At 40.2% G+C, this 16,669-nt stretch overlaps 1 protein-coding gene across 1 annotated transcript in view; it reads left to right on the forward strand.

Annotated features, from left to right (window-relative positions):
* Positions 1–16,669, forward strand: part of AGBL1 (AGBL carboxypeptidase 1) — a 252,491-nt gene that overhangs the window by 42,246 nt on the left and 193,576 nt on the right. The window contains exons 7-14 of the mRNA XM_072345926.1: positions 4,856–5,064; positions 8,158–8,323; positions 9,288–9,361; positions 11,134–11,250; positions 12,205–12,803; positions 14,288–14,371; positions 14,956–15,042; positions 15,379–15,527. Of these exons, the coding sequence (XP_072202027.1) occupies positions 4,856–5,064; positions 8,158–8,323; positions 9,288–9,361; positions 11,134–11,250; positions 12,205–12,803; positions 14,288–14,371; positions 14,956–15,042; positions 15,379–15,527 (1,485 nt within the window). The remainder of the gene's footprint in view (positions 1–4,855; positions 5,065–8,157; positions 8,324–9,287; positions 9,362–11,133; positions 11,251–12,204; positions 12,804–14,287; positions 14,372–14,955; positions 15,043–15,378; positions 15,528–16,669) is intronic.

Raw genomic sequence — 16,669 nt, forward strand, 5'->3', positions numbered from 1 at the left:
TGAGTGGTGGGTATGAAGGAGCTGAAGTGTCAAGAAGCTGCCCTGTTCTCTGCTGATATCCTGAACACTGATTGCTTACTGCCCGTGTCTTGGCTTGTTTGTGCCTCCAGTGGTGATCAGGCTTCAGAAAATTCAGTGGCCAAATTTTGGGAAGTCTTCCAAATTCTCGCATCCTTGTCTAAACTTTCAAACCACTTTGAGGTAAAATATCAACTGGGAGATCTCATCAAGAAGTATCTATTTCTGTTTGTTTGGTTGGTTTTTAACTTTATTTTTGGTTTTCTATTGGGTTACAACCCAAAGATGCAGTGAAACTGGAGAATAAGGGAGGAGAAGGAGATCGTTTTGAAGATCACTTTCCTAATTAGGTTAGTTCAAAAAGGATTTGGCTTGCTTTCTCAACTTTTATACGTATGAACAATGCAACAAAGGCCAATTAGTGAAGAATCACCACCTTGTGATATAGTTTGTGTGAATACTACTGAAAAAATGAGCTGTTCTTGTGTTAAGCTCATAACACATGGTGTCTGCACTTAGGCCACAATCTTATGTGCTAGCACATCCTGCCTCTAGCTTTGTACAAGTGTTAGGCCTCTACCCTAAATGCTCAAATTAATGCTTTGATTCTTAGGTTGCCTGTGAGGTTTATGGGACAGAATTAGTCTTTTGCCTTCCTAAGTAGTTGATTCTAATACTGGCTTCTTGCTGGAACTCTATAGCCCACCATGTATGGATTTATCCCAGAGTTGCATGGGTGACTTTATTTCTCTGAGGACAACTCATTCTGTTTCTGTAGGGCACCCTCATGTTTATCTCCAGCAAAAAATAGTCTCACGGTGGTAGAGTAAAATAGATGTTTTCACTTCACTTGTATCTTTTATTGCTAAGAGACAATGACTGGAGAAGAGCAGGGAAGCTGAAGGTTTTCTTCTTCCTTTCATTCCCTTAGGGGCCATAGGGTTAATCTAGCAGAGCTTTCTTATCTCCAAACTGTAGCAATATATGCTCGTGGCATAATGAATCAGCTGAGTGGCATCAACAAAGAGATTTAAATAGATAGACAGAAAGATAAATCTCTTTGTTCTGCCTGGTAAGCAGAGCATTGCTCATCATATTTCAGGTTGACTGTAATTCAGTTTTGTGATTAAATATGCTGCATGTTTTCCAGTGGTCCCCGTGTTCTTGGCAAATGCTTCTAAAGGGACTGGCATACAAGAGAGAGTCTCATAAATACTCCCCCCCATGCCAAAACCACGCTAGCAGTCCTAAGCCTTATCTGCCAGACTCAAAACCTGGCTTTCATCTGTCCTTGACCCTCAATATGAAATCAGAATTCCTTCTCAACTGTGGATTTCTTTGTTATGTGAGTCCCTTGATAATTCAGGCACATCTCTCACCATTTGATAATGCCACATATTGGCTGTACATCCATGTCACATTTTCCTAGCTAACTGACCACGTTATTCAGATAGATATTCTGTTGCTGCAGCAGAGGATATTTTCATTGGTTAACAGCACTGCCCTAGAAGCCAAAAGTGGGGAAATAAAGAAGACGTGAGGTATTTCCATATGCATGCCTCCTGGAAGCTACCTAGAAGGAGAATTTCTGTTTCCACTGAAGATGTTGGCTGCACCAAAGGAAAGGGACTAACAAAATAATAACAAAAAGGGTCAAAAGGCATAGAGTGTTTCGCTGCTCAACCAACATGGATCATCCATACTCGCTCCAGGAGGGGTGGGTTCTTGCTGCCTACAAATCTGTGCAGTTCTGCTTATACCTGTATGATTCATTTCCACCATCTGTATTTGTGCCAATGTGTAGACAGATACACATGCAGGTGCAGCGTTAGATGGAGCCACCAACAGACACAGACAGGTGGGGAGGCTTTCTTTTTCCATTCTGCCTTCTGGAGATATTGGCGTACTTCCTCCTTCATTTATTTGATACTTTTTTTTTTCTTTGACTGTACAACTGAAAAAATCTGGAAGAGGAAAACCAAAACACTGGGAAAAAAACCCACAAGAGCAGAAATGAATTAACGGAATGAGAGAAAACGAAAGCTTTCTTTTCCTTTCAGTTAATTCTCGTTGCTTTCGGTGGAAGTGCTGGCAGAGTATAATCCTGCCTCTCCTGTCTACTTGCAGAACTGACTATTGCAGCTTCTCTTCCCAACGTGACCGTTCCGATCTTAAGGGAGATAGAATCCATGAGGGAAACAAATAACAAAGCTGTCTTGCTCAGCTTTCTCAGTTCTTTTCACCCAGTAATAAGAATGAGGCAATGGGACAGCTGTCTTCTGGTGCCCATGGACTTGGGATCCAAACGTGGAAGTCTGCCTTGAAGAACGTGAGTGCCCTGAGAAAGACAGTAGTGATGCATTGTGCCAGGCTGCATGGGCACACGGTGGAGTCACTATCATTGGAGACTTTTAAGGAAAGCATAGATGTGTGTATATATAAATATATATATATTTAGGGATGTGGTTTAGTGGTAGGTGGGCAGTTGGACTAGATGATCCTTTCCAACCTTGATGTTTCTATGAAAGCCTTATGAGCACATCTGATTCTGTTCTATTTAATTAACCTCACCAAACAGCTCTGCCTGCAGTGCTTTCCAGGTATTTCCCCCACCCTGCTGACAATGATGCTGAAAGCTTGGACTTCAACAAGTGAGTGCTAGGGGCTGTAAATCCTTGCTTCTAGTCCAATTTCATCTGCCTCTGAACAGTTAAAGGGAGGCTCTGAGCCTGATCCAAGTTGTCCCTGCTTTACACTGCCTGACTCTTCTTGTCGTGTTTTATACACTTATTGACTTTTACAGAGCTCTCTGAGTAATTCTTCAAGGAAGATTGACTGATTTAAGGGGTAAGTCATCCTGCAGGTTAGTAAACATGACAGCTAGTTGAGGATTAACAGGAAATCATGAATAAATTGATAAAGGATTCTCAAGCAATGGAAGTGAGTCGAAAGAAAAAGAAAAAAAGGAAGAAAGGAGAGAAAACCAGAGTGAAGGTCAGAGGAGAAGGCTGACCTAAAAGTCTGACAACCATCAAGCCCTAGAATAGAAGCTGTACTGGTGCAGGTAGTATGAGAAGGTTAAAAAGGGGAAAAGAGGCTGCACTGAGATGAAGGTTGTGGTGTAGGTGTCTGGGTACAGCTGTGCATAAGGTGTGTGATGTGCAGACAGTGCAGAGGCACATCAACAGGGTTGTGTGAAGATGCAGATCAGGATTAAAGTGAGAGTATTTTTTTTTTTTGCTGGTCTGGGACACTGTTGCCTGCCCTGTGGTGGCAGTGGTAGAGAAAGCTGCAGGGCAAGGCCAGGTAGCTGCAGAGCTACCTACCAATCCTTTCTCTGGTAAGGAGTTTACTGATATACTGTAGAGAGCAAACTGAGGTGACTGCAGGTAACTTCCTTCCCCTTTCCGAAATCTTATCTGTTTCATCACTGGGATTCAGGTGAGCTGTGTGCTGGATACTTTCTAGTCACTCTCTCCATGGCTTCCTTGCTACTGATTTTCTTCATCCAGCATCTTACCTCTTTTTATTCTCTCTTCTCCTGCCCTGCAAATCCTTGCTGATTAATGTTCCAGGTGTGAGAGGTTCTGGTAGTCTTTTTAATGGACTGGAAATGAATTGGAGCCTACTAGCTCTGGAGGATCCATACCAAGAGCCATCTGTTGTGAGCTGCAAACTCTGATCGGTATTCAAGGAGTTGAGCTCCAGTCTCGCATATGCTACCTGGCCCCTTGGTTGATTGGCGAGCTCCTGACAGCTTCTAATGTGTTATCACAGTCAGAAATGTCAGGACCGGTTGGGAAAGTGTGTTTAGGCAGGGTTGGTTTGAAGGGAGGGAGCCTGGAATCTGGTATGGGTTCATGTTTGTCCTGTGGGGCAGGGCACGGAGCACAGTTGGCGAAGGGCTGTGCTGCAGAATGGTCATATGGAAGAATTCACATTTTAACACCAAGTTTTCTAGTCTTCTTCTTTGAGTTCTGCATCCTAGAGCCGTCTGATTTCACATCTTTTATATTTTTCTTAAATAAGGCTAGCTTTTATTTTTGAAAGCGTCTTTTGAGCTTTGTTGTAAAACCTTCAAAAATGATCTGAACAGTCCCTTTAATATATATATTTATATATATTTCAGAACCAGAAAGCAGCAGAAAGGAAGCCCAAAATGCTGTTCATGTTGATGTTTTGTTAATTTTTATACGCTTGGGGTTTTATTTAATCTCATGATGTTAGGAGACAGGCTGTGATTTTCCAGAATAATTTGATTCGTGGCTTTCATTATAGAGGTATATGTGGGAATGCATTTAGAAATTAAATGTAATTTCACTGGCTGTGACAGGATTGTGCATCTACAAGGTTTGTGTGTTTGTTGATCTCAGCAAGGTGTTCTGTCAGGACTAAAACACATACGCTCTATGTGAAGAGTGTGTGACCTGCTGTCAGCTAATCTCATTGCTTGGCTTTTCTCACTCCTTGGGAGTTTCTTTAGTTTTTGGGACACTTACAGTGCTGTGATCTGGATTAGGTTTATTAGCACTCGGAAGGAGATAAGGGCTCTGTGCCTACCCCAGCTTTGGTTTGCTTAAAGAAAGCTTTCATTCTTTTAGTCTTCTGACTGACCATTTCCACTCAGATGTGAGCCATTTTTGTGTAATTCCAAATACCTGACTCATATTTAACAAATAATGTCTTAAACAGCAACGATGACAAAAGATTTAGCTTTGTCCATGAGATGAAGAAGAGGTATTAAAGTCTGAGTTTATAAGCACTGTGTAGACACTTGTTTGTCAAATAGAATGAGCAGCTGGAAGAGTTTAATTCATCCTTTTCTCTTTCATTTCAGAATCTAACAGCCGTCAAGCAGTGAGCAGAGGCTATCTGGGTGGATTGCTGGGACTCTATCAAGACTGGCATCACAATGATGTCTCCAACAGCTACGTTAATATTCGTAGAGGTCTCCTGCTCTGCCTAAAGCACATCACCAACATCCAGCTGGGCAGGGAGACTTTCCTTGGTTCTCGAGGTATGGAGATTCTCTTCACAAGTGTGCAGGTAAATGGTGCTTCTGTGCTTAAGTGAATTGGGTTGGTAGTTAGCACTGCATCCCATCTCTCAGTGTAAACATGTCTTGAAATCTAGACATCTCATTCCGCAAGAAGTTCAGTCGTGAGTGAAAAATGATCATGTAAAAATAAAACTCAGTGACAGTTTTCAGTCCGATGAAAATGTTTCCATTTAAAACTAATATTAATCCCCACTGAGCCTCATAGGAGTTGTAGTCAAGGATTTTGAATGTTTGTTTTTTTCTCCTCCATCATACCCTGCTCTCTGCTTGGACAGTCTCTCCCAAAGTGTAGTGCAGGGTTTCCACATAAGAGTTAAGGTGTTTCATGACGTGTTTTCTTTCAGATATCCTCATGGATAAGTCCACTAAATCACTTTCCTACCTAAAAGTGTTGATTTAGCCAGGCTTTTGTTAATGACAGACATAAATGTGCTGCTTTTCGGTAGGTCCAGTTTTGATCTTGTGAAACATTAATGTAGTTTTGTCAGAAAAAGATGACAGTCCTGAAGATGGGAACCCTGTAAGGTGCAGAAAGGGCAGGTATAGAAAAGTAATGTTTACCACTCTGTCTCTTGCCAACATACTAGCTTAGCCTCCTTTAGAGAAATACTGTATAGAGAAACCTTCAGTTCTTGACATGTGCTATTCCACAAGGGCTATTTCCACTGTAAACTTCAATGGTCAATGTATTAACTCATTCCAGAACCATTATATACAGGATGAAAACCTGTCTGCTTTTCCTCTATCAAATATATTGCCTTACTGTCCAGTGTATCTACTTTTTCACTGTTCCCATCACTATCATGAACGATTCTCCTGTTACAAAGATATTTCTAACCAGCAGTAGGAGACAGAATGTTTTTTCCCTCCTCCCTCCATTGCTTCTCTTCAGATGGGATGAGGTGGCCACAGCCAGCAGAGCTTTCAGGGAGTATCAGCTTTTTAAGCCAACACCCTGATCTGCAGAAAATTGAGTAGGGTGTGTGGCAACAGCTGCTTGGGGGCAGATGTCAGCTTATTCTCTCTCCATTGACTTCTACAGCCCGTGTTTTTTTCTGAGCTAACATCTCCTGATAGCTCAGCCTAGGGGCAACACCATGAAAAGTGCAAACACGAGGTCACCTTGGGTGAATAAACGGGAAATGACACACTAAGTATGCAGTGAGCATTGAGAACGCTAATCTGTCCAAAGGTTAGAAGTGGAGCGGAAATACAGCTTCTGGGGCCTCTAGTTGATTCTCTTCTGCTCTATGCTACTTAGGTTGGTTTTGGAAGGGGAATTACCAAAGTTAATAGGCTCAAAGCTCAACGTTTGCTCATCTCTTCTTTGTTGTGCTTTCAGCCCCTCCACAAGATGTGGAGCGGTAGGTGTCTGGCAGCCCTGTAAGATCTCACTCATGTTCTCCTGTAATCTGACCGAATATGGAGACTGCTGCTACCACTGAAAGTTTATCATCATCTTCATAGTACAGAGAGAATGGGAAATTCATCCTTCTAAGAGGAACTGCAGGCTTCAGGGAGAAAGAGAGCAAGACAATTCCTGCTTGGGAAAGCAATGGTTCTTTGTGCAGACAACAGTGTAATGCCTTTAGGCTGTGGTGATTAGTCTTGAGCAAATTGACCAACTAATGTGACTTTAAAGGTGTTACAGGCTGGCTAGAAAAGTTCTGCTGAAACACTTTCCCCCTTTAATCTGTTGAAGTCAAAAGAGTTCTGCTGGGATGGATTTGTTTTGGCAAACCCCAGTGAAGCCCCCATTCACAGGACAGGTTTTCAGCTGAACCCTCTCCAACTGCTCATGGTATGGACTGTCAGACAGCTGAAGTGCCTGGGCTTACCTGGATACCCAGAATACCTGAGCTTATACCTCTACAGCCTTTAAACTTTCCTTTATCTTTTCTTCAATAACGAGTGAACTTAAGGCACCCCAAGTACCATATATATGAATGGGTGATCTTGAAATAGAAACCAGTTCTCCTTGGCTTTTGCTCTGACTGCTGTAGAATTTCCTTGGAGATGCTTTCAAAATTGTTTTTTCTCACTGTTGTTTGTAACAGCCAGAGATCCAGAAATACATATTAAGATTCTTGTAGCGAGTCCTGTAAGCGTGTCAGCTTTAGATGATTTTTCTAGTCTCCCTTCAGGAATCCTAGTTAATCCCACTGAATCTTATAATGCTGTTCAATCATACATGAGAAAACAGACTAAAATCCCGTACAACAACAGCAAAAATAAAGAAAAAATACCAACCCAACCATTTTTCTGTTCTTGCTTATTATTAAGGGCTGTATGTTCTTCTGACCCCTTACTGCATCTGCTTGTCCAGCCAGCATCCTAACTATGGACTGTGAGACAGTAGCACTAAGTATTCTTGCCCTCTGCTCTGTACCATTTTATCTGCACTGAAGTGAGACCAAGATTTTTAGATGTTATTAGAACTTATTTTAATATCCCTCTTTAGACGTACAGCACATTTGTGCTGTTTGAATTGCATTCCTGTTTTGACGGGCTAAGCCTTAGTCCCAAGTCACTAAATATATCAGCTTGCTGGTAAGCATGGTACAACTTGTTAACTTAGGAAGGATGCTGCACAGATTAGTCAGTCTGGTGAAGGCTGTGGTATGAACACAATATACATGTGGTATATGGGGAAATGTGAAGATCTGGGAAAATAAGGTGGTTTGGTTTTCTGAACATTGCATGTATTTAGGCAGTGTGCCTTTGGACAACAGCATTAATAATTTATCTAAACTGTCTGTCTGTTATGTTAAAGATGCACACCTACCCCTCAGGTAGATTCTTGGTACAATAAAATGTCCAGGTAGGAAATTCATGTGTGATCCTGGTTCATGAAAAGTAAGGAAAGGCAAAAAATAGAGACCAAATAGTTACCTTATCTATGGTGAAGTAATAAATACAGATTAAAAAGATATTCTAGATCATTAAAGTATAGGGAAAGGGAAGTGACAGGGGAAAAAAGCCCTCCACGATTATAATGGTTTGATGTTCTAATCAGAAGAATGTTTCTAGATTAGTAGACAGGGCAATTGTAAGAGACATTGTTGTTCTTTGGTTCTTAGGACTGTTTATCTTGCAAGAATCTGGATCCTATTGTAACCACTGTGACTCAGATTCTACGAAAGTGCTATCCCAAGGAGCCTCTGCCTTTGGTGACAGTGAGAAGCTCCTATTCCTTCCCTCTTCCTGGGAACGTCAAGACTGAACGTCCATGTATGGGATCTGAAGGTGAATTGCTGAAGGGTGAGTTTGGTAGGAGGAAATGGAGCGTGACGTGAGAATTAAGCGTAGTGTCTGGGGAAGGGAGTCTTGTCTGCCTTATCCTGAGGTTTGTAGTTAAAATTAGCCTGAATTGCACTGATACTCATTAGGGATAGAACCACCCCCACATCTTCTTGATGCTTGGAGGTTCTGTTTGGAGAGTAAATGAAAAAAGATTAAAATAAGTGGTGGAAATAGTATAAGTAAATAAATCCAACTGTGATTCAAAAAGTAATGGAACAGAGTGAGTGTGGCAGAGACTAGAAGTGCCACAGTTCCATGACAGCAAGAGAGATGGAGGCAACTGCCTGTGTGTGGCTGTGGGGATAACGCTGCCTTGCAAACTATTCAGTAAGTAATTTTGGGAAGCATTATCCTTTTTCCTTTCTAAAATAAAAGCAGATAGCAGGCAAATTGCTGGAGCAAATGATATATCTCAGCACTTGCTGAAAATAAGAACTCGGGTACAGGCAGAACAGCCACTCCACAGAAACAAAGAAACAGTAGACTCCATGATGCACACAGGCAGTTTCTCTGTTGCTTTCAGTTGCACATGCAAGATGCTCAGATACTGTAATGATGATAGCAGTAAAATACCCTAATCTAGATAATATAGATTAAGAGCATCCTATAATATCATTGCAGCCAAGCAGAAAATCTCTATGGCTTTGTAATAAGAGTTGGATGCGTATCATGGTGATATTTGTCATGGTTTTGAAAGGCAGTGCTTGATTCCAAGAAAACAGAGCTTTAAAAACTCTGAGATTTAGTGCCAAATGCATTTATACCAGATTAAGAAATGGGATCTGCTTTAATCAGGATTGTGTTGGTTGGAAGGCATGTGTGCCACACATGAGATGGCACATATTGCTGTGGAGGGCCTGAGAGGGATATAAGGTTGAGCACATTTGTGTGTATCTCTCTTCTGCAGATGATAATGAAAGTGATAGTGAGGAAGACACGGAAAAAGACCTGAATAAAGATGATGTGGAGAGTAAAGAGGAAGTAAGTATGCAAATGACAGTTTATATTTCATCCATGCACTGGAAAATAAACTATTTTCATTGTCCATTTTGACATCCTGATGAATCGTCTAAACAGGGAATGTAAATATATGTGCTCCATGTGGGTACACTATATGAATGCTAAAATAATAAAAAGGATAATTGAAAGGTAAAAAAAGGGGAAATGACCGTCTTTCAGTGACGAGTCCCCTGCATTTATCCTATTAATTACCAGGCTTAGCACCTAGGCAAGACTAACCCTCCTTTTCTTCCTGTATCAGAGCATAGTTGGGCTATACACCCATCATAAGAAAAAGATTAATTCATTTAAGCTATAGCTGAGGCATTTGAGCTTAGATACCTTCATCATCTGCTGCACACAAATAATAAGGTGTAATATTCAATACCTCTGTTTGGACTACTTAGATAGGATTGAGGCTTCTGTGGAAGGGCCATTTCATTTGTTGCCCTGTTTTTCTTGAAGTATTAATTTGATATGTCACACATTGAAAAGCAGAAAAACCAACAACAAAAACCCCACCAGTAGCTCGGCATCCTAACTTGGCCCTGTCTGCATGTTTAATCTGTATTTTAGAGCTCATCAAGCTGCTTAGTAGGAATAAGGCTCACTGAGAATTTACCTCCTTCTTTAATTAGTTATTCATATACAGATCCTATGAGCTTCAGTTCCATTTCATTATTCACAAGTATTTACCAAGGAGAAGTGAGCATTTTTTTGGTGGTTTTTCACTAAGAGTTTGCTCTGAATATCGGTTTTAACTACTGTCTGTTTGGTATATTGGTTGTGTATCTCCTGTGACGAAGCAGGGAATAAGTAATGAACTTTCAGTTTACCTTTCTCAACGAGATAACTTTTGAACCAAATCTTCATTTTGGTTCTGGAATCTGATACAGAGAATTGCACATAGATGCATGGTTGCTTTTAAACATGAAAGATTCAGATATAATTCTTATCCCTGCTTCGGTGATAACTACCTAAAAGTTTGTTTTGCTGTTTGTTTTGTGTGGGTTTTTTTGCTATGGATGAAGTACAGAATATTGATTGGGCAAGAGTTTTAAAGCTATGTATCAAGAGCATTGAGGGAGAAATGTAAAATATGAGCAATTGATTCCTGCAAACTCTGATGCTGAGTTGGGCCTTTCTGTTTAATTAGAGATGTCATTTGGTTGTCTAAATCAAAGGTAGACCTATCAAACTTTCCAATTTTGCCAGTAGCCCATGAGGCTGTTTTTCTTTGATGTATTACTGGGATTTTCTTGGTAAATACATTTTTTTTTTTAATAATAATATTGTTTCTTTGAATCAAAATATTACCAGCTGTGCCTTGAGAACATATGCCTATTCGTTTGCACAACATAAAGGAAATTGCTGATGTGCTCTGAAACAATTAGTAGCTGTTGAAGTCTCTTATTATGGAGCCTTTCAAGCTGACGTAATTATAAATAGATTCAAGTTTAAGTGGGTCTAGATACTTTTTTAAGCTGAGTTTTTTCACAGTATTTCCAGGTATGTACCTAGATAGCAAAATTGAAAATTCCCCTTTTTCACAGTCTAGTTTCTCTTTTTGTGCCTCCATTTTTTGTTACATTAATTGAGTTTACAGCCTTCATGGGTCTGGAGGGAGCAGTTGTAGGATTCAGTATGATAATAGAAACAAAGAATGCCGTGCAGAATATTACTTTTACAGTCATGCATTAGTACATGTGGGTCATGTTAAATATGCATGTATTTTTCTATCTCTGTTTTTGTAGGATTATGACTTGGAGACAGATGTAAACAAATTGAGGTCAAGGCCAGAGCTTGACCGGCCAGAGGAAGAGCTTAAGCAGTATGAAGCTATGTGTCCAGAACTTTCCCATAATTTTCAGGTACAGTCGTGGCATGACTTCCTTTATTTGTGAATATTCGTGAAGTTAAGAATTACTTGAAAGGGAATACTGGCAAGAGATAACCAGGCAAAACTATAGCAAAAGCAAACCTAGGTGTCTAGGGCTGGAAAAACAAAGATTAAGACTTTTTGCAGTAGTTTATTGGCCTGAATCAAGAATAATAGAAAAAGAATGATGATGTTTGATGCGCATTTGGCTGGCTATGGATTAACTAAGTGCTACTGAATCAATTGCCACATGAGAAATCTGTCAGATAATAATTTGTATCCTTGCTGGCAATTTCAACATCAATATCAAGATTGGAATGAGATGTGGCAAATAAATACTGTCAACTAGTGGTTTGAAAGAAGTGATGAAGAAGATTGCACTGCCACTGAAATGCACCATTCAAAGTGCTCTATTGCAATTTGGGGCAAGAAATGAGGAGTATTGCACTCATTACAAGTCTCAGAGTGAATTTAGGAAAGCAGAAAGCTGTGACTCAAATATGAAAGTGGAAAAAGGGCCATTGGATGAATGTATCTCCTATACGTACAATGCTGTCAGGTTTATCATGTCCGAAAGTAATTAAATGGGTTTGTATTATTACTTTTTGCATGAAGACAGGGGTGGAATTTTAAGTGATAGGTTGATCTTCTTTTGCCTGCTGTAACTTGTGAATTATCTTCCCAAATTTATGATACCAGTGGGTTTTGATCAGATATTACTCAATCTGATCTCTTTTATTTTCGGAGGACTACCTTTGAAGCAACTTTGTGGATAAAGGTATTCTGGTAGGCAGTTCTGCTTTGGCTGTCTTATCGGATGAGTCATTTTATTATTTTGGGAGATCTGTAAATACTTTTCTCTTTATTCCTTGCAAGGTTTTCTCTGAAGGGAGGCATGATCTGTCTTTAAGTTTCTGTTAATTTCTTCTGCTTTTTAAATTTAAAGGAGCTTGATTCAGAGTCTGAAGAAGAGAAGAAGTCAGAGGACAGGACTCAGAACGTTCTCTCCACTTCATCTCATTTCATTCCTAGTGGTAATTCTGTGAAAGATCCAAACTGTAGATGTAGAACCCACAGTGGCACAGAGGCAGGATCAGATCCAGGGGAGAAGGATTTCAAAGTTCTGCTGCAGAGTTCAACAAAGAAGGAGAAATGCTCAAGGAGTCTGATGGGTGAAAAGAAAGAGACTGTAGAAGCAGTCCAAAATGCAAACTCCTATGAAGAAGACCCAGCCAAGAACCATGCATTTTCTCCATGTGCTCTCCCAAAAGAGGCTGCTTGGTACAAAAGGATGCTTAACCCTGAGTGCGAGGCTTCAACTGATCCTACTTCTGGAGTGAGATCGGAGACCTCAGAAATAATGACAAAGCTTCTGGAGGAACACCAAGGGAATATCCCATTCCACAGCCCTCACTTCTACATAGCCAGGGCCAAACGTACCAAGTCCATACCAGCCTACAGAGACTTGGCATTCCCTGATTTCTGGGGCCACCAGCCTCCTCCTTACGGCAAGCCCATGTTGGAGCGGCAGTACGGAGTTCAGAGGTGATTGCACTTTAATATGATTTGGTTTTGACTGTCACATTTCTGAGATACCTATGAAATTATAGAACCAGTGTTGGACTGCTTGCCACAAGAAGATAGGCTGCAGATCAGGATATTTTTGTTTAGATTTTACACTTGAGGATAAGAAAATGACATCTAACTGGACTGGGAACAGGATTAGAAACTAGCAGGCCTGTGTGTCAGTGGAGCAATGGTGAATTTTGCCTGTGCATTGCTTTCTTTGTCTGGTAGATAAAGGTGGCAGAGGCCAGGATGGAGTGAAATTTTTATGCCTTCTGTGAATCCATAAACACTCACCTATCTCATATTCTAAACTGCTATTGATTAATCCAGCTATTGATTACTGTCTCAGCGTCAGTGTAGTTATGTATGTGATGAGGCCCAAAGCTGGGCAGAGCACTGAGAAACATCTGTCAGTGCCTTTTCTTTAAAGTAGGTAGACCAAGACCCAGAATGATGGCATGCAACATGATGAAAGAATGAAAACAAGCCTTCCCTTTGGCACATTGCTAGAGGTTTCTGTTTTGTTGTCATTTCAGGTGTACAGTGGAAGGGAAAGCAGTATCTTAATGCTGTTTTGGGAGAGGAGATTCTTTTTGTAACCACTGTTGTTTCTGTTCCACCCATGACTGTGAAGTGAGTTTGCATTTCACTTTAGTGACATAGGAGTCTATAACCAAACAACAAAGAGGTTGGATGTACAGGACTCTGAGCTAAACTTTAAAGGTGATGAACAGTAATCAAATGGAGTTTGTGAAGAAGCACTGTTTTCTGATATCCAGAGGGAATTCTTGCTGTAGCAAATACAAAAGCTAGAAGTCTTATTTAGAGGCAAATTCATGATCCCATGTTCTTGCACTGTTGCTCTAGGAGCTTTGCTTTTGTGATTGTAATAACGTGCAATTGTATAGCTAAAATGGGAATAATCATATTATGCTTCAGGGCATAACACGATTGCTGCAAAGGTCAGGAAGTAAATCTGGCATTCCACATTTGATCTTCTTTTGGGATCAGAGAACCACAGTTTAATAATGAGTAGAAATTAGACTGATTTGGAGTGAAGATTCACTGGGAGACAGATGAGTAGATCTGAAAGTTATGACAGATATTTTCCTATAGGGGCAAGGGTAGCCAGTTGGAGGATTGAGATTGACTGGAAAGAAACCAGGGATAAAACAGACTAGATAGAATACCGCAAAGATTAAAGTTGTGTAGAATAAGTTGTTTCATCTAAAAGGCAACTTGTGGTAATGGAAATGGAGTAGGAGCTTTCTCATAGTTAAGTAAATAGATAAATAGATAAAGTTCACCTGCAATTAGATGGACTTATTTTTCTTACCAGTCCATCAAGAATTTTTTTTTAAGCCTTTTTACACTTCTTGTAGATTACCTTTACTGAGACTTCTCACCGTGTTGTGACAATTTGTTTTGGTTGTTTTGTTTCCTTTTCCTGTTTTTGTTAGGGACAAAGTACTGGATGACGTTCGTCGCTTAATCCAGCCTGGCGATTTGATAGGAAGAACTGTTTTTGATTTAGATGAGCCCAGGTGGGTAAGCTAAATACAAAGTATTGTAGCTAGTGGCACTGTCAGTACTGCTTGTGAGCTCTGTTTACTTGGTTAACCTCAGATAAATGTATGCAAGAAGTGATGTAGTAGGCAAGGTCCAACAGGAAAAGTGTACTGCAGGAGTAGATTCCTGGTACATGACCCCAGGGAAAGGATTTGCTTTGGAACTGACTGCAGTTTCTTCTGATTTGTGTCCTTCTCATCTTCCCTGTACTATGTTTTATCACAGACAATAACAGAAGGCTTGTATGGAGCTGACTTGTGTAATTAATGAACTGGTGGGAATAAGTCAGGGGTGAAAGTAACTAGAATGAAGAGAGCAATAAGAATTGGGACAAAAGTGATTACTGGGAAAGTAAAAGAAGATGAAATTGAGAATCATTAAGCAAGAGTCAAGAAGGATGCTGCATTGGATAGAAAGATTATGGATTTGCTAATCTCTTGCTGCTTCTTAGGGTCTCACTTATGAAGAGCTTATGAAAAGCTGTATTAATATACAAATATGCTGGGGTGGACTTGTCATTGAAGCAACCTGCTTATTTGGTATCTTTGATTTACTGCAGTCATTCAAGCCCAGGTGCTCCAGACTGTCTGACATTCTTCTCCAAGTTTGAATCGGGTAATCTTCGCAAAGCCATCCAAGTGCGTGAGTAAGTATTCCTCTAGTGGCTTTCTCCTGTGCCCACTATATGACCTGCTGGGGTTTTGCTGGGTTCTGAAAGCATCAGCCAGGGCAGCAAGTTTTATGATGCAGAGCTTATGATGCCTGCCAGCTTTTAGATGTCCTGAAAGAAAAAGGAGTGAGAAAGCAGAGCTCGTGAAGTTTTACATGACTAAAATATTGTGAATATTCAAAGGTGTGTTTGGATGCCACTGGTTTGATGGAGCACTTTAACAGGGTATTAATGAGTTTGGTTACATTCAGCAGATTCAGTGGTGGATTGACAGGATGTTCATGGGCACCATTTCTTTGTCTTCCTTAACAGGTTTGAGTATGACTTAATTATGAATGCAGATGTGAACACCAACCAGCATCACCAGTGGTTCTACTTTGAAGTCCGTGGCATGAAATTAGCAGTTCCCTATCGCTTCAACATTATCAACTGTGAGAAGCTCAATAGCCAGTTTAATTATGGTATGAGTATTTGGGAAATTGGGATACTATTCTGTTCACGTGGATATACTTTTCATGCCATGAAGGTTTTGAAATTTCCGTGTCAGTAAAGGAGACAGTAAGCTTCATTTTATTTGCACTGAAATCCATAGAAAGAGTTATTTTAGGTTTGACAAATAACCTTTCCATATCCTCAAGACAGTTGAGGAGTGAACTGTGTATTGAGATAGGATTTGTGGAAAAAGATGGTCGTTGTTCTTTGATTAGAAAAGCGCAACTGAGGAAGAATGGCGTCGGGGTTAGAAGAAAAAAGGAAGGGGATCTGGGATTGAATGAGTAGCGCAGGATTGAAGAGCTCTTATAAGATTTAGGTAAATAAAGTTAATGCTCAAACAAATATTAATGATTTTTTGGGTTTATCGAAGGACACCTCGGTACCTTTAGACCTGATGAGACTTCTATTGATAAAAAAATTCTGTAACAACCTGTCTTTGAGCTCCTGTCGTAGTCTATAGTTCAGGAGAAAAGCTGCATTGCTTAGAAAGAGACAGGTCAAATCTGAGCTTTCCAAGCTCATTTTAGCAGAGAAATGATTTAATCTGCATGAAGATTGTGGGTTGAATTCTTAGCTGGCATAGGCAGTTTTTCATTTGTTTCCATGGAGCTGGGCTAATTTACACCAGCTCAAGACCAGATTCAGAATGTTTATAAGTCCTTAATATCAGACTCTACATTCCTCTGAAGCCCTGTGGATACAACCTTCAACATTACAAGGGAAACACTCTCAGAATCAATGTACCTAAAACAAATAGCACTAGAAGCTGGAATGACATGTCACTTGTATTTGTGAAACTAGCTGGATGAGTGGCATAATGAATTATAAGGCATTTGCTCTTTAGACCTAGAGGCTGGAGTTCAAGTGTTCATATAGATCACAAATGAAAGCAAATGTTGTGTTTGTCATCTTATTCTGCTTTTTGAATAAGCAAGCCATTAAATGGTGTGTCTGCTGGCAGCCTGAAAATGAAGTATACTGGGGCTCTTACTGCAAACCCCACTGCTGCCTTTGATACAACTACTGTTGTCTTCATAGCTTGAGGTTCTGAGTATTATTGGTAGAAGATTGCTTATTATCTGCTATTTTGTCTGTTGTCAGCGTTTTT

This window comes from Excalfactoria chinensis, chromosome 10 (assembly GCF_039878825.1).
Source record: "Excalfactoria chinensis isolate bCotChi1 chromosome 10, bCotChi1.hap2, whole genome shotgun sequence".
Lineage (NCBI taxonomy): Eukaryota > Metazoa > Chordata > Aves > Galliformes > Phasianidae > Excalfactoria > Excalfactoria chinensis.